General features: G+C 42.1%; 1 protein-coding gene across 1 annotated transcript in view; it reads left to right on the plus strand.

Annotated features, from left to right (window-relative positions):
• The first annotated feature begins 364 nt into the window (after nt 1-364).
• setd7 (SET domain containing 7, histone lysine methyltransferase) overlaps nt 365-23,446 on the plus strand; it is a 35,153-nt gene continuing 12,071 nt past the window's right edge. Inside the window, exons 1-5 of the mRNA XM_070865478.1 lie at nt 365-519; nt 2,414-2,543; nt 11,017-11,218; nt 11,932-12,121; nt 22,358-22,439. Of these exons, the coding sequence (XP_070721579.1) occupies nt 480-519; nt 2,414-2,543; nt 11,017-11,218; nt 11,932-12,121; nt 22,358-22,439 (644 nt within the window). The 5' untranslated portion in view covers nt 365-479. The remainder of the gene's footprint in view (nt 520-2,413; nt 2,544-11,016; nt 11,219-11,931; nt 12,122-22,357; nt 22,440-23,446) is intronic.

Raw genomic sequence — 23,446 nt, forward strand, 5'->3', positions numbered from 1 at the left:
GAGTTAATATTTTGGGTCGATGACCCTTCGTCTGACCTGAAATGTTAACTCTGCTTCCTCTCCACAGATGCTGCCCGACCTGCTGAGATTTCCAGCATTATCTGTTTTTATTCCAACTTCCAGCATCCACAGTATTTTGCTTTTGTATTACAGTAAGAGGGTGGTGAGGGGGAAAGGTTGATGAAGCCTCTTTGTTTTATTGCAGTGTATGACTGTGCTGTGTGAGGGAGGGGAAGAGGTTAAAGCTGTCAATCAAAGGAGCAGTTGGGGAAGATGTCAGAGGGGGTTTAAAAAAAGGCTGCAGCTGTCAGTCAAAAGAGCAGCTGGGGATGATGTCAGCCTCTGAGCGCTGTTTAGACGGCAGCACCACCCTCGATAACTCGCAGAATCGCAGGGCAGAGTTTGAGCCAGCCTCACGTACAGAAAACAACCTCAGTTGCCGAGGCATTCTCCAAACACCGACTGTCCCACTCAGCGCTATGGACAGTGATGACGACAATGTGGAGGAGACGGTGGAAGGTAAGCGGCGCCGCCGCGCCGTTGACAGTGCAAATGTTGAGCGGGCGTGTACAGGAGCGGGCGGAAAGCGCAGCGTCCTAATCGCCCAGCAAAACCACCCGAGCCAGAAGGGAGGGACAGTGCAGTGCAGATCGGCGCAAAACTACGCGTTTGTTTTTAAAGCCATTGTTTTATTTTGTGCATTTAAAAAGAAACAATCGGAAATGTGTTCTGGCGAGAGAACAACATTTGTAGAGACAGTTAATTAATGTGCTTTTACTTTTTTTTAAATGGTTTTGAAAAGTTTATTTTATCGCAGATAGATCTTCCACGAGTTTATTGTTACAATTGACAAAATGCACAACATTTAATTCTGTAAGATAAGTAACTTGCTGCCCATGATGGCAGAAAATAACGAAGAATTTGGTTCAAAAATAGTTTTTTATTTGCTAAAAGAACGTCGAAAAGATCCCATCAGAAACTATTCTCCTGACTTTCCGAGGAATTAAATGGAGTATTTTTTTAAAAAGTGTAATTCACTGATTTAAAAAAATGTAGCGTGTTACTTTAATAGTTATGTAACCTGGATTATTGTGATGCAGCCAGCATAGTCAGAAACTACTAGATTGTGTTATAGTTTGTTGTATATTCACAATCGGAGGGGGGACGGGGGGAGACGGAGCAGGGGAACTTTCTTTTCTATTGTATTTTTACAATGTAATCTTTAAATCACAGCAGCATTTGAGTCCTAAGTATCTGGATAGTCTTTGAGGCAGGGTTAGGGGGAGAAGGGAAGGTGCTTGTCAATGTTGTGGCCAATTTGAGATACGATTCTCTGCGCCGATCAGTAGTTAAGAAGAATGGATTTTTAAAAAGATTTCCCATTTGAAATGTTACTGTGGGACACGCAACATTGCTACTGTGAGACACGTAAAAATCTTCCCCCTCTTGACATTGAATGCTGTTTTTATTCATGATAAATAACTCAGTCAGAAAAGTCTCCTTCTCCAACCCTCGGATGAGAAAACAGTCACAGTTCTTGAGCACTTACAGCGGGACCTTGGCATACTTGTGCATGAAACACAAAAGGATAGTATGCAGGTACAGCAAGTGATCAGGAAGGCCAATGGTATCTTAGCCTTTATTGCAAAAGGGATGGAGTATAAAAGCAGGGAAGTCTTGCTACAGCTATATAAGGTATTGGTGAGGCCACACCTGGAATACTGCTGCAGTTTTGGTTTCCATATTTATGAAAGGATATACTTGCTTTGGAGGCAGTTCAGAGAAGGTTCACTAGGTTGATTCCGGTAATGAGGGGGTTGACTTATGAGGAAAGGTTCAGTAGGTTGGGCCTCTACTCATTGGAGTTCAGAAAGAATGAGAGGTGATCTTATCGAAATGTGTAAGATTATGTGGGGGCTTGACAAGGTGGATGCAGAGAGGATATTTCCACTGATGGGGGAGACTAGAACTAGAGGGCATGATCTTAGAATAAGGGGCCGCCCATTTAAAGCAGAAATGAGGAGAAATTTCTTCTCTGAGGGTTGTAAATCTGTGGCATTCGCTGCCTCAGAGAGCTGTGGAAGCTGGGACATTGAATAAATTTAAGACAGAAATAGACAGTTTCTTAAACGATAAGGGGTTATGCGGAGCGGGCGGGGAAGTGGAGCTGAGTCCATGATCAGATCAGCCATGATCTTATTAAATGGTGGAGCAGGTGCGAGGGACCATGTGGCCTACTCCTGCTCCTATTTCTTATGTTCTTATGTTCTGATTATGTGAACAGAATCCTGCTGTTTAGTCAGCCGCGAATATTGCAGTGATGTGCATTTTTGGATTTAAGATAATGCAATTTACTTTTTGTTTGTGTGTGTCTGTGCAGAGGCTCAGTAAGTTTAAAATGTTCCTATTGTAGGTCCCCTGGATGAAGATAACCAGCCACATGGGTTCTGTAAAGTTACCTATTCCTCTAGTGACAGATTTGAAGGGCATTTTGTACACGGTGAGAAGAATGGTCGCGGGAAGTTCTATTTTTTTGATGGCAGGTAAAAAAAAATCACAAGTCCATCAATTTAAAGCTTGTCACTTTTGTTAAGATATATTTATACCATGAGAGGTTTGTAATTTTTTTCCTAACCTAAGTTAGGAAGATCTTTGTCATCTATTACTTGGAATGTTTGCAATGGTGTGATCTGCTTGCTGGGAAAAAGGGTGCTCCCCTGTTCAACCATTTGCTGTTGGACTTGGTGTTGGTAAGCTTTTGGATTTATAGATATCAATACTGGTGATTTATGTGTCAGTTGAACCATCACTGGATGTTTTATTTCAATTAAATTTTAAACTGTTTTTGGCTGTGTGTGCTTGCCATCGTGTGCCCCTCCAAATTCCTCCCTTGGAACATTGCCTGGACTGAAAATAATGTCTATATATGTTGTGACACATATCCATGATGATATCATAGTGCTGATTCATGGAAGTTGAATTAGAAAAATGTTCAGCTGCCGAGGAAGATCTTCTCTTCTCTCCCCTTCTCTTTTTAATGGATTTGATTTGCATGATTATCTTTTAAGAGTGAGGCAGGGAAGGGAAGAATGACTTTTCTATGAATGGTGTTAGTACTCCCTTGCCAACAAGAGGTTTGTTTATATCAAGATGTCTCCATCGGGGATCCAAATCTCTGTGTACACAGCCAGCATCACGAAGTAATCTTGGGCACATTAAGACAAAATGCATTGTGCAGGAGAAGTGTAGACTATCAGTTCAATAATTAAATTAGAAGGCATTGATTGAATTGTGGGATTGGAAGGAAGGTAAATCGTTAAAGCTGCAGTACATTGAAGAAAAATGTTTTATGACATAGAAGTGACGGAAGCAACATATTGTATATTTACATTTTAATAAATCAATTTGGTCCGAAGACACAAAAAATAAGCAAGTGCTAGTCTAATTTTTATATTTATCTATATCTTGTATCTGCACTTATTTTCTGAATGCAAATCTTGACTTCCCATTATATTTTTGCCACAATTTTTGTGTCAACTTTTTCACATTATAAATTCCCATGTCCCCATTTATAATGGGTTTTACCGAGGTAACCCCATCACTATTATTTGGCCACTGCATGCCACAAATCACTCCAAATGCTTTCTCAAGTTTTTCTCATTAATTGAAATTTTAAATCCCCAAGATAAGAATTTAAACAAAATGAAAAATTCAAAGAAATACAGATGTCATAACATGATTACATTTATTCATTACATTTTTAGTACTTTCACTTAAAAGCCTCAGCCATTCCCAAAAGTCTGGGCTTCCACTTTTGCCCAGAGCTGCACCCCTGAGCTGAATTTGGTTGTGCAGTTTGAGCATGTAAGTGTACCTAACTTCCCAGCTGCTGATGGAGTATTTTTCTTTAGCTTGCAGTTCAGTCACCTAAGAACTCATTTTTAGAGTGGAAGCAGGTCTTCCTCGATTCCGAGGGACTGCCTATGATGAGATGATGATGAACTCATTCTAAAAAAAACAAGAGGGCAAATTTCAAAAAGTTTATTGAGGAAACATTTATATTTAAGTATTTAAAAAATGTGTGTATGTATGAGAAAGATTGAAAAATTATAGTGTACTAATTGCACACCCGAGAGATTTTGTGTTCCAAAAACGACAAAGTATTTTCATTCAAAAAAGGCACTAGTTGAACACTAATTAATTATCTCCTCTATGTTTTGTTGACAGTTTTTTAAAAATCAGTACTAACCACTTACACTTGTTAAACAGAGTTGAGACACATTGGGAGGGACACACGCATAGGTTGAAAATGAGAGACAAGGAAGGAAGAAAATAAATAGAGAGAAAGATGGGCGGTTTCTTTATTCTAATTTTATTTCCTTCTTAAAAAATGAATTTTGAGAGCAAACAAAGCATTTTTGAGGGAAACAGATCAGTAGGGAAGAAAGGAGGTGATGAAGGAAACCGGTTAAGAATAAGGGAGCCTCTCATCACCTGCTTTTGGGTGCATGGGGTGGGGGAAGTAACCTCAACCAAATCAAAAGAGGCAGAGATGAACCTAGTGCAATTGGCAACTGAAGGGAAAGATGAGTAAAGGGCAGTGAAGTCAGTGGGAAGTAAAATCAAGCTGGGTGTAAAACGAGTATCTGATTCAATCCCATCAGTTTCTCACTGGGGAGGCTAGGATAAAATTACCTCCCAGTGTTCCAGTTAACTGAAATTAGAGGCTGAGAATGACTGTTGTTATACTTTCAAATTGGCAAAGAAATATGTATCCATAGTGTGTCTGGTAATTGGTGTCACGGATTTCCGGACCCACCATTTCTATAAATTCCAATTTTATTCCAAATTATAAAAAGTGGGATGATACTGATAATTTTATCCAGATATTTCAGTTGTTAGCCACTCACAAGTGGGTCAGAAATGAATGTCCAAGCTGACTTACAATATTACTAAGCAGAAAAGCACTTGTGTTTTCTCCTGTCAATCTTGTCGATAGTGTGAACAACATGCTATTCTCCTGTAGAACATACTATTCTCAGGTCTTGTATTATGTACATGCAGAAATTTAAAAGATATTAAGGATCCTTTAATATTTTGAGAAATGGCTATTCAACTTGATCTGGAAGACTATAAAGGTCTTCGAACAAAAAGCTAAATAATGCAGCTGCTGAAAATCTGAAGCAGAAAACAGATCACTTGAGACACTCAACAGGTCCGACAGCATCAGTTGAGAAAACACCAGTTGACTTTTCAGGTATAAACCCTTCCTCAGAACTGAAATGTATTAAAGATGAGCAGTGGTTAAATAGGAACAGAACAATGGTAATGTGTGGGGGGGGCAACATACACCACCACAACATGCATCAAATGACCAATAAAGTGCTACAGTGGGGATGAGGAAATGGTTAAAATGTAGAAGTGATATGTGCAGGAAACAAAAATGGGCATAATGAGATAAATCAAGGAAATAAAAGGCATATACAAAGAAAGACTTGCATTATCTCAGGACATCCCAAAGCACTTTACAGCCAACTACTTTTGAAGTGCAGTCACTGTTGTAATGTAGGAAACACGGCAGCCAGTTTGCACAAAGCAAGTTCCCACAAACAACAATGAGGTAATGACCAGATAGCCTGTTTTCAGTGATGTTGAGGGATAAAATATTGGCCAGGACACTGAGGAGAACTCCCCTTCTCTTGTTTGAATAATGCCATAGGATCTTTTATGCCCACCTGCGAGGGCAGACGGGTCCTCAGTTTAACATCTCATCTGAAAGGCAGCACCTCTGACAATACAGCATTCCTTCAGCACTGCATTGAAGTGTCAATCTGGATTTTGTGCTCCAGTCTCTGGAGTGGGATTTGAACTCACAATATTCTGACTCTGAGGCGAGAATGCTACCAGCTGAGCCATGGCTGATAGACAAGACACAGTGCGAGAAGAGCTACAGCATGTAAAACCAACAAACTGGAGCTGACTCCAGCAGGCAGGGAGTCACGCAGAAGAAAATTAGGTCGATACCCAAGGGTCCAGACCATGCCAATGACTTCCCTCTCCTCGCACCAACCCACTCGCCTCCATTCCCGGAAACGCTGGCGCATGAAGGTCTTTGCCATTTTATACTAAGGGGCAGATTTCTGGAAATGGCTCCATGAATTAAGAATTTGGTTACTTGATTCGGAGTGTAAGAGCAGTTAGGCACATGTGCTTACGAGTTCATAAAATGATCAACACTAGTGGCAGACCAGATGCCTCACACCATCCTGCAGATGACCCACTCAGTGAGTCAAGCGCGTAGTCTGCCCGAGCGAGGCTGGAGGAGGGCAGTCAAGCAGATGTTGAAGGGCTGAGGACAATGAGGTCATGTGTTTAAGATGTGGCGAGACACAAACCAGAGGATCATATGAGCTCTTAAGATATGAGACGGCCAGTTACGCAGTCACTGCCGATATAGATAAGTTGACTCGTTACTTTGGATGGGGTGGAAAAGAAGGAATAAAAATAATGAAACAAAACATTTTCGTTTGACAATTTACAATTTAAAAAATATATACTGCAGTTGTAGCTATCTTGTGATGTTCAAATCTGTCCAGTGTGATATTTTGTCCTCTGCTGGCACTATATAAATAACACAGTGCGGTACCATTTAGTGTTTTGAAACAGTAAAACCAGCTGGACTGCAATGTTTGTTTTCTGGAGAATTATATAAACTAATCATTAAGGTCAATATACTTTTTAACAAACATGTTGTGATCAATGTTTATGCCCATTTTGATTTCACGTCACTATCCCTTTTGAGTACTGCACATTCTATGCTGTTTATAAATGCACTTTTATCCATTCAGATTCCGGGGGAGAGATTTCCAGTTGCCAGTCAGTGATGGGCTCTGGCAAATGAACAGTGGCATTTGCACCCCTCCCATATAGGGAACAACATAATTGTTGTTTATTCTCTTTTAAGGGAAGGGATCAATAATGTTACTGCTCAATTAGCCGATTTATTCTGAATATCTTATTCCCAATTTGGAATGTAAATATCATGAAAGCAACAGCATCATATTGCATGTTGGAATCAATACAGTACAAACGATTGTCACATCGCCAAATATGCAGTATAATTGGGGTATAAAATGCCCCCCCCCCCCCATATTTTAGAGGTGGTATACCCAATTTCTAGAAGTAAATGTAAGTGTAAATTGACTGCATCGTTTTGTTTGCTACTGTGGAATTTTTTTTAAATTAAGAATTCGGTTACTTGATCTGGAGTGGGTTTTGGTAAACTGGAGATGTAATCTCACCAAAAATGATGTCTGCACTGATCCAAAAATAATTTTTTTTAAAAAGAAACTGCAGACCCTAAAAGGTTCAGAAAGTTATTGCATCACTGCGCACGTGATGCAATACCAACATGTTACCAATATTGGGGGTGTATGACGGGGGAAGCGAGAAGTGAAGTGCCCCTCTTTGCCTGATCAAATCATACAGGTGTTTTTTTTAAACCAGTGCCAGAGTTTAATAAGGTGGATAAAATCCCAAAAGTAGAGAATACATCTTGAACTAACCATACCCACTTGGTGCAAAACACACACACACACACACACACACAGTATTAGCTGAACAGGAAAAAAAATCACACAGTTGAGAGCTGTCGGCTGCCTAAACCCTGCAACCAATTTTCTCTTAAACTTCACCTAAATTAATTGAAATTTAACTAGGCAATAGTAATGCCTCACTTATCAATGTTTACCTACTTGCAGGCTGCTTGTTTCTTTGTGGAGTGCTGCTAAATTCCTGACATCTTTCTGCTGCTCAGCTGCCTGCCATAATTTGTGGCTCCCGATTCTCTTTCAGCCCTGCTGCTTCGTCACCTAGTTTTTTTTTCTGGGTGATATTCAATGCTTGGATTGCATTGTGTGATCTGTGAAAGAAAATAAACTGCTGGTAGTTTCAGGCACACACCACTGGTGCAGTGGCCAGCATCGCCTCCACTGCTGGAAGATCAAAGGTTCCACATTTAGTCCTAGTGGCCAGGGAAGTAGCTAATACATGTGCAAAATGATTCCTCTTCTCCCCTCCCACCTAAAAGGGTTAAATTATAACAACAGGTTGTATAGACTAGACTTGTATACCCTTGAATATAGAGGATTGAAGGGTGGTCTAATTGAGGTGTTTAAGATGATCAAAAGAGTTGATGTAGTCGATAGAGAGAAACTATTTCCTGGGGGAGTCTAGAACAAGGGAGCATAACCCTAAAAATTGGAGCTAGGCTGTTAAGGGGTGATGTCAGGAAGCACTTCTTCATGCAAAGAGTAGTGGAAATCTGAAACACTTTCATCCAAAAGTTCTTGAGGCTAGATCATTTGAAAAATTCAGAACTGGGATTGACAGATTTTTGTTCGGCAAGGGTATTAAGGGTTACTGAATGAAGGCAGATGGATGGAGTTAAGATTCGGATCAGCTCTGATCTAATTGAATGGCGGAGGAAGCTCCGAGTTGAATGGCCTACTCCTGTTCCTAGTATTAGGCAGTCCCTCCTATCGAGGATGACCCGCTTCCACTCCAAAAAGGGATGAGTTCACAGGTGTTTCAATGAGGGACCTGACATTCTAGATCCCGAACTACATACTGAAAGGTGGAAGATGCCTGTGCATGGATTCTTTTAACATGGGGTGGCCATTGCACACCAGCCACCACATGGGCTTGACAGAGCTAGGTCTTGATCCAGTGGCAAGGGTTAACCAAGATGACTGGAGACCAAGCTCTACTGCACAGACTTAGTGCACACACATGCTCCTAGTTCCGACCTGCTAAAACATCAGCAAGTTCACACTGGGGAGAGACCGTCCACCTGCTCAGTGTGTGGGGAGGGATTCACTCAGTCACCCAACCTGTTGAGACTCCAGCGAGTTCACAAGTAATTGCAAGGTTTGGATTCTGCTGTTATTGCTGCTGTATTCACATCCTACTGGACTGTGTTCCTATGTTCCTACAACCTATCTATAATACAGGTTATTCTGTAGTGTGGGAAACAGCAATCTCCGTTGAACCTGCAAGTGTTAGATTTCCACAGGTAGGTTAGCAGAGCATGAGGCCAGCATCCCAGATTGGGAGCCATCTTGATGCTGAAGAGGTTAGCACCAAGCAGCTGTCAGCTGGAGAACAATTTTGTATAAGCTAAAGCAAGGAAAATGTGGCCATCATTGTTGGTACTTTTCCCACATACCTATATCCCTGTTGAAGACTTTTAAAAAATTATCCAGTCTGTGGAAGTGCCTTACTGCTCAGTGTCAGCTTCTGGGGTGAAGACAGACACAATTCAGGATCCTCACACACTTTGGCAGATCACATTTGTTCTAGTGGCTGTATATTATATTAGAATGTTGTCTCAATGCAGATGTTTCCTTACCCTTTATCCCTTCCCTCATGAAAAGATTAACTGGAACTAGGTTATAGTTCCACAGATGCCAGTGATCCTCTGGTCATTTCTATGTGTGAGGCTATGTATTGGGTATTATGCTGTTTGACTGTGGAAGTTATCACAGTTGAGTCCAATCCTGTCCACCCCAAACAGCACATGTGCACTTCCAGCAGGAGTGACTGGACAGCAGAAAGGAATAGGAACCTCAGGCAGTTTATCGCCACCCAGTCTAGCCTGTGTTGTTTTGGTTGAGATTAGCTAACTCAGCACAGATCTGTCTTTCATGGGCTGTAAGGCTCAGTGTCACAACACGTTCTGCATTCATCTGCTAACCCTTGATGGCAGGAGTCATTCTTGCAATTTGTAAAATGCACAAGTGATGGATTTGCCAAGATCATTTTAGAACCGGGATTTTAATAACAAAGTGATTTTTACACAGGGTTAGAAGGGGAAAAATCAGAGAGTTCCCGCTGATTGAGCAGTCACTTAATAACAATCAGATGAGAAGATCCAGTGTGGCTGTGATGCACTTTTGCTGAAATAGCCTCACATTCTAAGCTCAAACATGAGGAAGAGGCATTTGGACAGGGTATCACTTGTGACACTGTACTTCTAGGGGATGAGGGCAAGAAAATTCCTGGAAGAAAAAAAACATTGCTTGAAGGAACTGGTCATTGAGATGTGCATGTGAAAATCACGAGGGAAGTGTGGACTCAAAGAATATAAGAACTTAACAATACCTAGCCCCTTCACTACAGTCGACTAGGAGAAACATGTCCTAGTCTAACAGAAAGAAGATTCAACAGACTTCAAGTGCTCATCGGTTCGGCCACAGAGCATTTGAAGACTCCAGGACAGGTCAAGTTGTGTTCATTAAATCGATGTATTACTGGTTAAATAAAAGATCTCTGTGAGAGATAGTATCTGTGTGTTTCTGTTAAGGTGGATTCAGGTCCACAAACCCTACTCAACGTGTAAGGTATGAAAGCCATAAATAATTCCTAGACTGGTAAAATACCCACCTCTAGTGCTCAAGTGGGGGAGAAAATTGCATTACTCATGGTTATGCAGATTTACCACTGCTGCGTGTTATAAACCACTGTATATATTCATAGAAAAATCCTGCCTCTGGTGTTCTGATTTATCTGGAAATAAGACAGCCAAATTTAAGAAAATTAGAAGTGATCGGTTTAGAGATCAAGTAAACCATCCTGTATCACCACGTCAAATTTGTTGTGCCAGTCACTCCCATTAGGCTGCAAATCTGATCCAGTGTCCAAGTAAGACTGAAATGCCTTCTTAATTAGGCTTAATCTGTTTCACTTCCTAATAATGATTTTTTGCTTTTTGTTATTATGTATGCCTACTCACACTAATTAATGTTTAATTGGTTGCAGCTAGCTTTGTAAAAACATAACAGCAAGTGCAACCAGGCCAGTACATATTTGTCATTTCAAACACATGAACATCTACAACCAATCAAAATTACTCATCACCAAGATGAATATTTGATGGGAATCCATCAATTGTTCTTGTCGTCAAAACCGGTGTCTTGAAAAAAAGTGTGAAATAATATATTCCCTTTTATTATTTAGCACCCTGGAAGGGAACTGCGTTGATGATGCTTTACAAGGGCAAGCTGTGTACACCTATGAGGACGGCAGTACCCTTCATGGTACCTACATTGATGGAGAATTGAATGGCTTAGCTCAGGAATATGATTCGAAGGGACAATTGACCTTCAGGGGTCAATACAGGGACAATGTTCGATGGGGTGTTTGCTGGATGTATTTTTCGGTAAGCTTTAGTTAAATGGCCAAAGGCTTTAAACATCAAGACTATCTTGCACACAGACCAGAAGGTCCCATGTTTGATCCTCAGTCTCTGCTGAATTATCTGACCTCAGCCAGGGGCAGCAGTTTGGTTGCTTTAATTGGGCTCAACGCACCTAGATTAGGGAGGAAGAAAAATTAACCGTGATTTCCATTCCTGATTGCTGTAGAGTAACACCAACTTGAAGGTTTGTATAGGCTTGTTTGTAATGCCCCACGTGGTAAATAGCCTGCCAATGCTTGCTGTATATGCTCACACGTATAGAAAGACCACTTGGACAAGGAACTGGATGATTGCTAGTGTGCATAGAATTGTGTACCAGCAAGAGTTTCGTGTCTTCTCGAGAAGTATGGGGAAAAACTGGCAAAAAAAGTTGCCTTGCATTGGTGATTTCATGGCCATAAATGTCTTGTATAAATGTTTTCCATTATGGCTAGGAATTTCCTCAGAGCTGTTTCAATTCTGCTGCCATAACTTTACCAGAAGTCTGGCGGAAACTCCATTATGCACAGAAACAGGGTTTTGGCAGCACTTCCAGTGAAATTGAGGTGGCAAAGCGTGAACAGCTCTGAGGAAATTCTCACCCTATGTTTCCAAGATTTGGGAGAAAATACAATGTCATTACACCAGTGAACGTTGTGTATTATGAATCAAGTACATGTTATTTTGTGTGACAGGATGGAGGCTGCCTTGTCGGAGAGGTGAATGAAGATGGGGAGATGACTGGTGATAAAATAGCTTATGTTTATCCTGAAGGCAGGATAGCGCTGCTCGGAAAATTTGTTGATGGGGAGATTATCGAAGGGCACCTGGCAACTTTTAAAAGTGTAATTGAGGGGAGACCCCAGTTCGAGCTGGTACCGGATGGTAAGACATATCGATTTATCATTGCATTGTTTCATCATGTGATCTACTAATGCCACTTATGCTTTCAATAATCTTTATATTTTTAGGAAATTCTGAGTGTTTATGCTTTGGTTAAAAGGAAAGGTGGTGCGTCAAGTCAAGAATGTGGCATTTCCTAAATTTGAATATTGTAAAATTCTATATTTGGTGGATGTAAAAATATGTTATGGCTTAAATAATGTCTTTTATTTCCTTCCCCTACCTCTATCTTCTATAAATGCACTTTAAACAGGCTGGTAAGAATTTATGGAGAGGGCAGGAAATGAGCTAATTCCGGGTTTCCTGTGCTGATAACGAAGGGGGAGGAGGAAGATGATATTTTGTTCCTCATTGTCAATATTAAGTCTATCATTTTCTCATCTCCAGTTAATACAAGGGAATTATGAAGGCAAAGAAAAACTACAAAATGGAATTATCAAGGAATATAAAAAGAAAGAAATATTCTACAGCCACCTAAATAACAAAAGAAAAGTCTGGATAGGGCCACTAAGGGTTACACACGATAAACTCACAGGTCATGGCAGAAATATTAAATCATTAATTTACTCAGTATTTACCAGACATTAGAAGAGATCAAAAAGGATATGGCGATAATTAAGATAGAAAATGGGGAGATAATTGATAAACTAATCAAACTTAGAGGATAAAAACCCTGGTCCGGATGGATTGCATCCACGCATGTTAAAAGAAGTTAAGGAAGAGATAGCAGAGGCTTAATTACATATATATAATATATATATATATATATATATAAGTATGTATGTATGTATATGTTTTCATTAGAAAGGGAATAATGCCAGAGGACTGGCGGATATCTCATGTGATTCCTATATATAATCAGCCCAGAGAAGCATTGACCTATTAACTAATTGACCAATTAGATTTGGGAGGAAAGACGATGAAATCTTTAATCAAAGATGTAATAGAAAAATATCTAAACTTTTTTATTCGTTCCTGGGATGTGGGCATCACTGGCAAGGCCAGCATTTATTGCCCATCCTAATTGCCCTTGAGAAGAACCTTTTTTAACCACTGTAGTCCATGTGGTGAAAGTACTCCCACGGTGCTGTTGGGGAGGGTGTTCCAGGATTTTGACCCAGTGACGATGAAGGAACGGCAATATATTTCCAAGTCAGGGTAGTGTATGGTGGTATTCCCATGTGCCTGCTGCCCTTGTCCTTCTAGGTGGTACAGGTCGTGGGTTTGGGAGGTACTGTCGAAGAAGCCTTGGCGAGTTGCTGCAGTACGTCTTGTAGATGGTACACACTGCAACCACAATGCACCGGTTGTGGAAGAAGTGAATGCTTAAGGTGGTGGATGGGGTGCTAATCAAGCGGGCTGCTTTGTCCTGGATGGTGTCAAGCTTTTTGAGTGTTGTTGGAGCTGCACTCATCCAGGCAAGTGGAGACTATTCAATCACACTCCTGACTTGTGCCTTGTAGATGGTGGAAAGGCTTTGGGGAGTCGGGAGGTGAGGCCCTCACCGCAGAATACCTAAGGGCCGAAATTGCTCTGTTCTGCGCCTCCCGTTAGCGACGCACAAAACTGTTTTCGCCGCTGGGGTAGAGGGGATGGCTACCGTCTCCCGTGAAATTGAGCAAAGTTAGCAGAGGCGGGAACACGGTAGCGTGCGCACCGGGCCGATGCGCCTCTGGCGATGACGTCACCGCCATGCGCGGCGACTTCTTTGCGTCCCGTGGCAGAAATTGCTTAACACCCCACGAGGCTGCCATGGGCGATGCCTGCACCAGCCTCGCAGGTCACGTACTAGACCGACCTCCACTCCCGGGGCGGAAGTTAAAGGGGAGATGCACTGCACTGCGCACCCCACTTTTTTTCTTCGGGCGACTCACCGATCGGGCTGTGCTCCATCAATGTCACGTAGTCTGTGCCGCGATCGTGCAGCCCAACACTCCATTTGGGTGCCGGGCTGCGGCCAGGCATCACGCAGTCCTGGTGGTCCAGTGGAGGCTATCAAATGGCCTGCAGAGTTTGTAGCGGCCTTCCCCTTTAACAGAAAGGGAGGGACATTGAAGCGCATCAGTGCTACGTGGAGAACCGCGTAACACTGTCAGTCCTGCCCGCGTAGCGTTCCGGACATTGTGCTGCACTTCCTGTGAGGGGTGGTAACCCGAATTTTACGGCAGGACTTCCCTGCCGGCCGCAGGTAGTCCCACCCCAAATCAGTTACTGCCCCCAAATGGAGTGTACCTGAATTTCGCCCCCCTAGCCTCTTACCTGCTGCTGTAACCACAGTATTTATGTGGCTGGTCCAGTTAAGTTTCTAGTCAATGGTGACTCCCAGGATGTTGATGTTGGGGGATTCTGTGATTGTAATGTTAAATGTCACTTGCCACTTATCAGCCCAAACCTGGATGCCATCCAGGTCTTGTTGCATGGGGGCATGGACTGCTTCATTATCTGAGGAGTTGGGAATTGAACTGAACACTGTGGAATCACCTGTAAACATTCCCATGCCTCACCATGTGATGGAGGGAAGGTCATTGATGAAGCAGTTGAAGATAGTTGGGCCTAGGACACTGTCCTGAGGAACTCCTGCAGCGATGTCCTGAAGCTGAGATGATTGACCGCCAACCACCATAACCATCTTCCTTTGTGCTAGGTATGACTCCAGCCAGTGGAGAGCTTTCCCCCTGATTCCCATTGACTCGAACATTCCACGTTCGGTCAAATGTGCCTTGATGTCAAGGGCAGTCACTCTCGCCTCCCCACTGGTATTCAGCTCTTTTGTCCGTGTTTGGACCAAAGCTGTAATGAGGTCTGGAGCCGAGTGGTCCTGGTGGAACCCAATCGGTGAGTAAGTGCTGCTTGATGGCACTGTCGACCACACCTTCCATCACTTTGCTGATGATTGCGAGTGGACTGATGGGGTGATAATTGGCTGGATTGGATTTGTCCTGCTTTTTGTGACTAGGACATACCTGGGCAGTTTTCCACATTGTTGGGTAGATGCCAGTGGTGTAGCTGTACTGGAACAGCTTGGCTAGAGGCATGGCTAGTTCTGGAGCACAAGTATTCAGCACGACAGCCAAGATGCTGTCCGTGCCCTTAGCCTTTGCTGTATCCAGTGCACTCAGCCATTCTTGATATCACGTGGAGTGAATCGAATTAGCTGAAGATTGGCTTCTGTGATGGGGACAGTAGGAGGCCGAGATGGATCATATACTTGGCACTTCTGGCTGAAGGTCGTTCAGAATGCTTCAGCCTTGTCCTTTGCACTCACGTGCTGGGCTCCGACGTTATTGAGGATGGGGATATTCATGGAGCCTCCTCATCATAGTAGTTGTGTGATTGTCCACCACCATTCACAACTGGATGTGGCAGGATGGCAGAGATTTGATCAGATCCTTTGGTTGTGGGATCACTTAGCCCTGTCTATAGCAGGCTGCTTCCGTTGTTTAGCATGCTGTAGTCCTGTGTTGTAACTTCCCCAGATTGGCACCTCATCTTTAGGTATATCTGAGCTGCTCCTGGCATGCTCTTCTGTGCTTCTCATTGAACCAAGGTTGGCCCACTGGCTTGATGGTAATGTTAGAGTGAGGGATATGCTGGGCCCATGACGTTACAGATTGTGGTGGAATACAATTCTGCTGATGCTGATGACCCATAGCACCTCATGGATGCCCAGTTTTAAACTGCTCTGAATCTATCTCAATTAGCATGGCGGTTGCGTCACACAACACGATGGAGGGTGTCCTCCGTGTAAAGACGGGATTTTGTCTCCACAAGGACTGTGGTGGTCACTGCTACCAATAGTCTCATGGCCAGATGCATCTGTGACAGGTAGATTGGTGAGGACGACGTCAAGTAGGTTTTTCCCTCGTGTTGGTTCTCACCACCTGCCGCAGGCCCAGTCTGGCAGCTCTCGGTCAGTAGTGGTTCTACCGAGCCACTCTTGGTGATGGACATTGAAGCCCCTCACCCAGAGTACATTCTGTGCCCTCTTCAAAGTGGTGTTCAACATGGAGGAGTACTGATTCATCAGCTGAGGGAGGGCAGTAGGTGGTAATCAGCAGGAGGTTTCCTTGTCCATACTTGACCTGAAGCCATGAGACCTCATGAGGTCCGGAGTCAATGTTGGGTACTCTCAAGGCCACTCCCTCCCGACTGTATACCACTGTGCCGCCATCTCTGGTGGGTCTGTCCTGCCTGTGGGACAGGACATACCCAGGGATAGTAATGGAGGAGTCTGGGACATTGACTGAAATGCATGATTCTGTGAGTATGACTGTCAGGCTGTTGCTTGACTAGTCTCTGGGACAGCTCTCCCAATTTTGGCACAAGTCCCCAGATGTTAGTGAAGATGATGTCAAGTAGGTTTTCTCAACAACTGCCGCAGGCAAAGTCGACTGTGCCATTGTCATGTCCGAAGCTGATGCCTAAGTCGATGCAGCGTGATCCGTCCAGTTTTTTTTATTTTTGTTTTTTGGAGCAGTCTGGTACAACTGAGTGGCTTGCTAGGCCATTTCAGAGAGCAGTTAAGATTCAACCACATTGCTGAAAATTAGTAAGAGTAGTCCGTAAGATATTTGACTTTCCAAAAAGCCTTTGATAAGGTACTGCGTAGTAGACCAGTGACTAAGGTCAAAACATGTGCAGTCAGGGGACAAGTAGCAGAATGGATAGCAAGCTGGCTACAAAACAGAAAAGGGAGTAGAGGTTAAAGGTGGTTACTCAGATTGGCAAATGGTGGGAAGTGGGGTTCCACAAGGATTGGTGCTGGGACCACTGTTGTTCTTCATCTACATAAACGATTTGGACGCGGGAATCGGAAGTACAATTTCAAAATTTGCAGATGACATCAAATTGGAGGTTGTAGTTAATACAGAGGAGGATAGTGACAAAATACAGGAAGACATTAATAAACTTGCAGAATGGGTATGTAATTGGCAAATGAACTTCAGTATAGATAAGTGTGAGGTGGTACATTTTGGTAGGAAGAATAAAGAGGCCACGCACTCCTTTGAAAATTAGTGTCTAAATGGGGTAGAGGCACAGTGGGATCTGGGGGTACAGATACACATCTAAAAGTAGCTGCAGGTTAATAAGACCATTTGAAGCAGCACACTAAGCACCGGGGTTCACTTCTAGAGGGATAGAATTGAAAAGCAGAAAAGTTATGTTAAACTTGTATAGAACCTTGTTTAGACCACGCTTGGAGTACTGTGAACAGTTCTGATCTCCATATTATAAAAAGGATATAGAGGCATTGGAGAAGGTGTGAAAAATATATTAGAATGATACCAGAACTGAGAAGTTATACCATGAAGATTGAACAGGCTAGGGCTCTTTAGAGAAGACTGAGGGGTGACCTGATAGAGGTCTTCAAGATTATGAAAGGGATTGATCAGGTAGACATAGACAAGATGTTTCCACTTGCAACCGAGACCAGAATTAGGGACCATAAAGATAAGTCCAAAAAGGAATTCAGGAGAAACTTCTTTATCCTGAGAGTAATTAGAATGTGGAACTCGCTACCACAGGCAGTAGTTGAGGTGAATAGATGTCAGATTGACATAGGAGTTGCATTTTCCTCAAATACTGACTTATTCGCTACCAATCAGCATGCTGTTCCTTTCAAGTCTACTTATTGACTAAGTGTCTTGGAGTGTTCGCAAATTCCAAGCTGCTATATTTAAGTGTTTGGTTCTCTTACTGTTTGAACCACTAAGGTAGGATTCCAATCGGGATTGCCCATGCTGGCATTATTTAAGGCGTCTGACCCTTCAAGACCCTTCCTCGTACTACAGAAGTGAGCCGTATGATCCTATATAGGACTGTTCAGTCACTTGAGCTTGCCGAACTCCCCTGCTGTCTCGGTCCAGTGGGGAATCATCCTGCACTCTGAATCAGTTCGCAACTACAGTTTCCATTGAATCCACACATTCTTCGCCACTAGCCCATCATCACGCGACATTGGTTGTCTCTCCATCACTCAAGGACATCGCCCAAGAGGTATCTTGTATCTGATGTAGTTGCCCAGTGGCAATCATCATGGACAAGTGCCTCCTTGGAGACATTGGTGAGAGTTTTGTACAGCATTGGAAATCAGAGATGGGAGTCCATCCACAGGGGAAGAGGCTAACTCCTAGTCTAAGAACATAAGAAGTAGGAGCAGGAGTAGGCTATACGGCCCTCGAGCCTTTTTCGCCATTCAGTAAGATCATGGCTGAACTTCTACCTTAATTCCACTTTACCACCCTATCCTCATATCTCTTGATTCCCTAATTGTCCAAAAATATATCGATCTCAGTCTTGACTGTGCATCCACAGCTCTCTGGGGTTGAGAATTCCGAAGATTCACAATCCTCTGAATGAAGAAATTTCTCCTCATCTCAGTCCTAAATATCTAACCCCTTTACCTGAAACTATGACCCCAAGTTCTAGACTCTCCAAGCTCATACTCCTAATGCTATACATATGGAGGAGGAAGTGCTCGGTCACTGTGTGTAACAGAATTGGAAGCATGTTCTTTTTTAAACATACTTACATCGTTACATATAGTAATCAGCCTATTTCTTCCTCCTGTATTCTAAAAATACTGCAGTCTTCCTGTGCTCTTCTCCATTATACCGTAGTTGGAAGGAAATTTGTATCTATGTAGTTTACAGATGTCCTAAGTTATAAGGTAGGAGTTTGAAAACTTAAAAGAAACTCACTGTGCAAGGGTACTTGCAATCGGTCTATACCATGTGTTCATTGAAAAGTGTACCAAATGGTCACTTTAAAGAACCAGTCCACATTGGTTGTTTGATCCACTGACACAATGGGCTGAGTTTGTGGGCGGAGGCTTCCCGTGAGCGGATGCTTCCGACCAGCAAAATATCTACGAAATTACCTTCTGCCTCGGGATCCACGGAGACTTGCGCTCCTGGGACACTGTGTGTAGGTCTGTGCCCCCATAAGCATGAATCATTAAAAAAAATTTAACATAACAAAAATTACAAAAAAATGACATTTAAAATTAATTAAAGTACAATATAATTAAACATTTAAAACAATTTTTAAAAATGTAAATGTTTTAAAGGGGTTAAAAATAATCTTATTTTATTGTACATGTGTTTTAATGTTTAAATGAATTAAAAAAATATTTTTGTGTTTTTTAAAACTCTTATGCTGGTAAAAGCAGGCCTGACCCTTGCTTTTACCAGGCATAGGAATTTTATGGGCATTCGCTGAGCAGAAGATCTGTCAAGAGAATGACAGATAGCAAGCTCCGGGTTTTCGCGCATGCCTAAACCTGGAACCTGCACAGCCTAAATGTATGTTGCTGACTAAAATTGAAAATGTGGGACTTTTTTCTTCAAAAATAGATCATAGTTTCTTGTTGGTCTAACCAGACTAAAACTGAAATCATGGCCCCAGTAACCTAAAGTGATCAGCTCTTGTAACTGGGTTGCCAGTGGAATGTTGATAAAGTTTAAATCTGGCAATGAATTAAATCAGACTGCCACAGTTGGAGTGTATTTCAGCAGCATGTGGCTGAGTTGCTACAGTTGGTGGAGTGCCCTGCAAGACTAGCTAAAGTAGCCACTACATAGGATTACATAGGATTTATGGCACAGAAACAGGCCATTTGGCCCAACCAGTCCATGCCGCCGTTTATGCTCCACTCGAGCCTCCTCCCATCTTTCCTAATCTAAATCTATCAGCCTAGTCCTCTATTCACTTCTCTCTCATATGCTTGTCTAGCCTTCCCTTAAATACATCTATACTATGCACTTCAACCACTTCCTGTGGTAGCGAGTTCCACATTCTCACTACTCTGGGTAAAGAAGTTTCTTCTGAATTCCCTATTGGATTTCTTGGTGACTATCCTATATTGATGGCCTCTAGTTATGCTCTTCCCCACAAGTGGAAACATTCTCTCTCTATCCACGCTATTAAAACCTTTCATAATTTTAAAGACCTCTATTAGATCACCCTTCAGCCTATTTTCAAGAGAAAAGCCTGTTCATCCTTCCTGATATGTATACCCTCGCATTTCTAGTATCATCTTTGTAAATCTTCACTGCACCCAGTGCCTCTATAATCTTTATATAGTAGCAACTCAAGTGCAAGAGTAGCTATTGTATATGAGAATTCTAAGACTAGGGAGCATAGTCTAAAAATTAGAGCCAGACCTTTCAGGAGTGAAATTAAGAAACACTTCTACACACAAAGGGTGATAGAAGTGCAGAACGCTCTTCCGCAAACGGCAATTGATGCTCGATCAATTGTTAATTTTAAATTGGAGATTGATAGCTTTCTGTTAACCAACGGTATATGGGATATGGGCCAACGGCAGGTATATGGAATTCAGTCGTAGATCAGCCATGATCTCATTGAATGGCGGAGCAGGTAGGGGGGTTGAATGGCCTACTCCTGTTGCTATGTTCCTACACAAATCTTTGATGGTGGCAGGACAAGTTGAGAAGATTATTTTAAAAAAGCATATGGGACACTTGGCTTTATTATTAAAGGAATAGAGTACAAAAGCAACGGTTAGGCCTTAGCTGGAGTATTGTGTTTAATTCTGGGCACCAGACTTTAGGAAGGATGTTAAGGCCTAAGAGAGGGTGCAAAGGAGATTTACTTGAATGTTACCAGGAATAAGGTACTTTAGTTATGTGGAGAGACCGGGGAAGCTGGGGTTGTTCTCCTAAGAGGAGATTTGTTAAGAGGTGGTCAAAATCATGCATGGTTTTGATATAGTAAATAAGGAGAAACTGATTCTAGTGACAGAAGAGTCAGAGGACACAGATTTAAGGTGATTGATACAAGACCCAGAGTCAACATGAGGTTTCTTTTTAATGCAACGAGTTGTTGTGATCTGGAATGCACTGCCTGAAAGGATGGTGGAAGCAGATTCAATAGAAATTGGTTAAATATGAGAGGGGGAAACAATTTACAGAGTAATGGGGAAAGAGTAGGGGACTAATTAGATAACTGTTTCAAAGAGCCAGTACAGGCACGATGTGCTGACTGGCCTCCTTTTGTGCTGCATCATTCTATGATCACAGAACAATATTTAATAGGAGGCCAAGAGTAACACATGTACCTGGGCAGTCTCATCGTCCTCGCCTAATCATGATGTCTTATAATAGGATTGTGGGGAGTTTTTTTTTGTACAAACCACACTGGTGCATGGAATCATTGAAATTTATGTTCCTTTCTTTTCTGAACAATTTAAAATCTTTCTGTATTTCATTTGTACAGTTTATCTCTCTCGAATGAACGATGATCAGAATAATTTTGAGTATAATCCCTCTATATATAATTTTGAATAAAATCAAATGAAGCTGTTAATGGAACATAAATTTATTACACCATATTCAGTGTAACAATGGTAAGCTATTTGAATATAGAATTTACCCAGTATGGCAGATTGTTAACAACTGCAGAACCTTGAGTGTTACTAGGTATCCCTTATATCAATTTATAACCCATAGATCAATTTCATTTCTATGCACAGTTTGATACATATTTTGCATTGGCGTAGGAAGCAGAATACATAGAGGGTCCTAAATTGGAGTAGTTTTGATATTTACGACAACAATATATAGCACCTTTAACATAGTAAAATGTCCCTTCGCGTCACAGGAGCATTATCAAACAAAATTTGACATGTGGCCACAGGTGACCAAAAGCTTGGTCAAAGAGGTAGGTTTTAAGGAGTGTCTTAAAGGAAGTTAGATGGGTTTCTAAGGAGGGAATTCCAGAGCTTAGGCCTTAGGCAGCTGAAGGAACGGCCGTGAATGGTGGAGAGATTAAAATCGGGGATGAGCAAGAGGCCGGAATTGGAGGAGCAGAGAGATCTCTGAGAGTTGTAGGTCTGGAAGAGGTTAATGATGGGGAGGGGCGAGGCCATGGAGGGATTTGAAAACTAGAAATTGAGGCATTGCTGAACTAGGACCCAATGTAGGTCAGAGACTTTAGGAAGGACTTAGTGTGAGTTAGGATACGGGCAGCAGAGTTTTGTATGAGCTCAGGTTTATGGATGGTGCAAAGTGGGAGGCCGGCCAAAGCAGCACTGGAATAGTCGATTCTAGAGGTAGGTAACAAAGGCATGATATTTAATAAAGATGTCCATAGAAGCTGATAATTATTTTAAACGATTTGTATGGAGAATTTAAGAAATGTTGCCTGCAAATATGAACAACTGTTAAACTTAATATCCTTTTTTCTCTATAACAGGTCCAGTTTACAGCTGGGACAAGTCCACCTCTTTTTGCATTTCTACAAATTGTCTCCTTCCTGACCCTTATGAAAATGAAAGGTTATTCAAATTTCTCCCCTTTTATAAACCAACTTTAATTGTAAATGTTGAAATTATTTATAGTTGAAGAAAACATCATTTGCCATCTAGTGAGTGACATTCCTATCAGTATGAAATAACTGCTCATATCATTAAAATAGCAGTTTAATGTATTCATAACATTAAAAACAGCAAGGGGAGGAAATTCCTTTGGACCCATTTTTCCAGCTTAAAATGGAACACGTACCCCAACCAGGGGTGGCAAGCAGGCCCAAGGTTGGCCTAAGATTGGGCATCATTAACTTTAACTTTATTTAGGTGAGCTCACCCATTTTATAAAGATCAGTATCGGGCCACTTGCCTCGCTGGCAGTGGTGCAAAGGTAAGTCCTGGGGAAGAGAAGAATGGAAGGCAGGCCGATCCCGGCTGACCAAGTCCCTCGGGAGTACTTTGAAGCACTCCTGTTCCTCCTGGCTACACAACAAACCTAAAATAAAACTTACCATTTTGGTGCTGACCGCTTACTAGACCACATCCACGTTTGGAAAACCTGAGCAGAGCAGACCCGATGTCTCCTCTGCTCAGGGCAGCCCAGGTTCCCTGAGGGATCCTAAAACTGGGATTGATCCCTTCATTAACACATGCAAAGGGCCTAGCACCTGTTTTAGGTGGCTGCCCCAGATGCCTGAAATAAAGACCAGTCCCAATTTTGGCATGGACATCTTTCATGTGTTCTTGGAGCTTAGGGCATCGGACCCCGAAATTGGCCCTCATTGCGTATGTTTTAAGACCATAAATGTGTCTCAACGAGAACTAATATTTATCCCCAAATTTTGGAAATGCACAGCATGTACATCAGCAGCTGAAAAGACAAAGGCAAGTCTTATCCCAAAACATTAACTAGTCTTTTTAAAATTTTCAGATGTACATAGACATTCTGTGTATTTTCAGCATTTTCCCCAGAATTCCAGCATTCATTTTTTTTCTGAATGTACTCATGTTTTTGTGACTCTACCTTTGGGGTCTCT

The sequence above is a fragment of the Pristiophorus japonicus genome, chromosome 2, assembly GCF_044704955.1.
Source record: "Pristiophorus japonicus isolate sPriJap1 chromosome 2, sPriJap1.hap1, whole genome shotgun sequence".
NCBI classification, from domain to species: Eukaryota; Metazoa; Chordata; class Chondrichthyes; family Pristiophoridae; genus Pristiophorus; species Pristiophorus japonicus.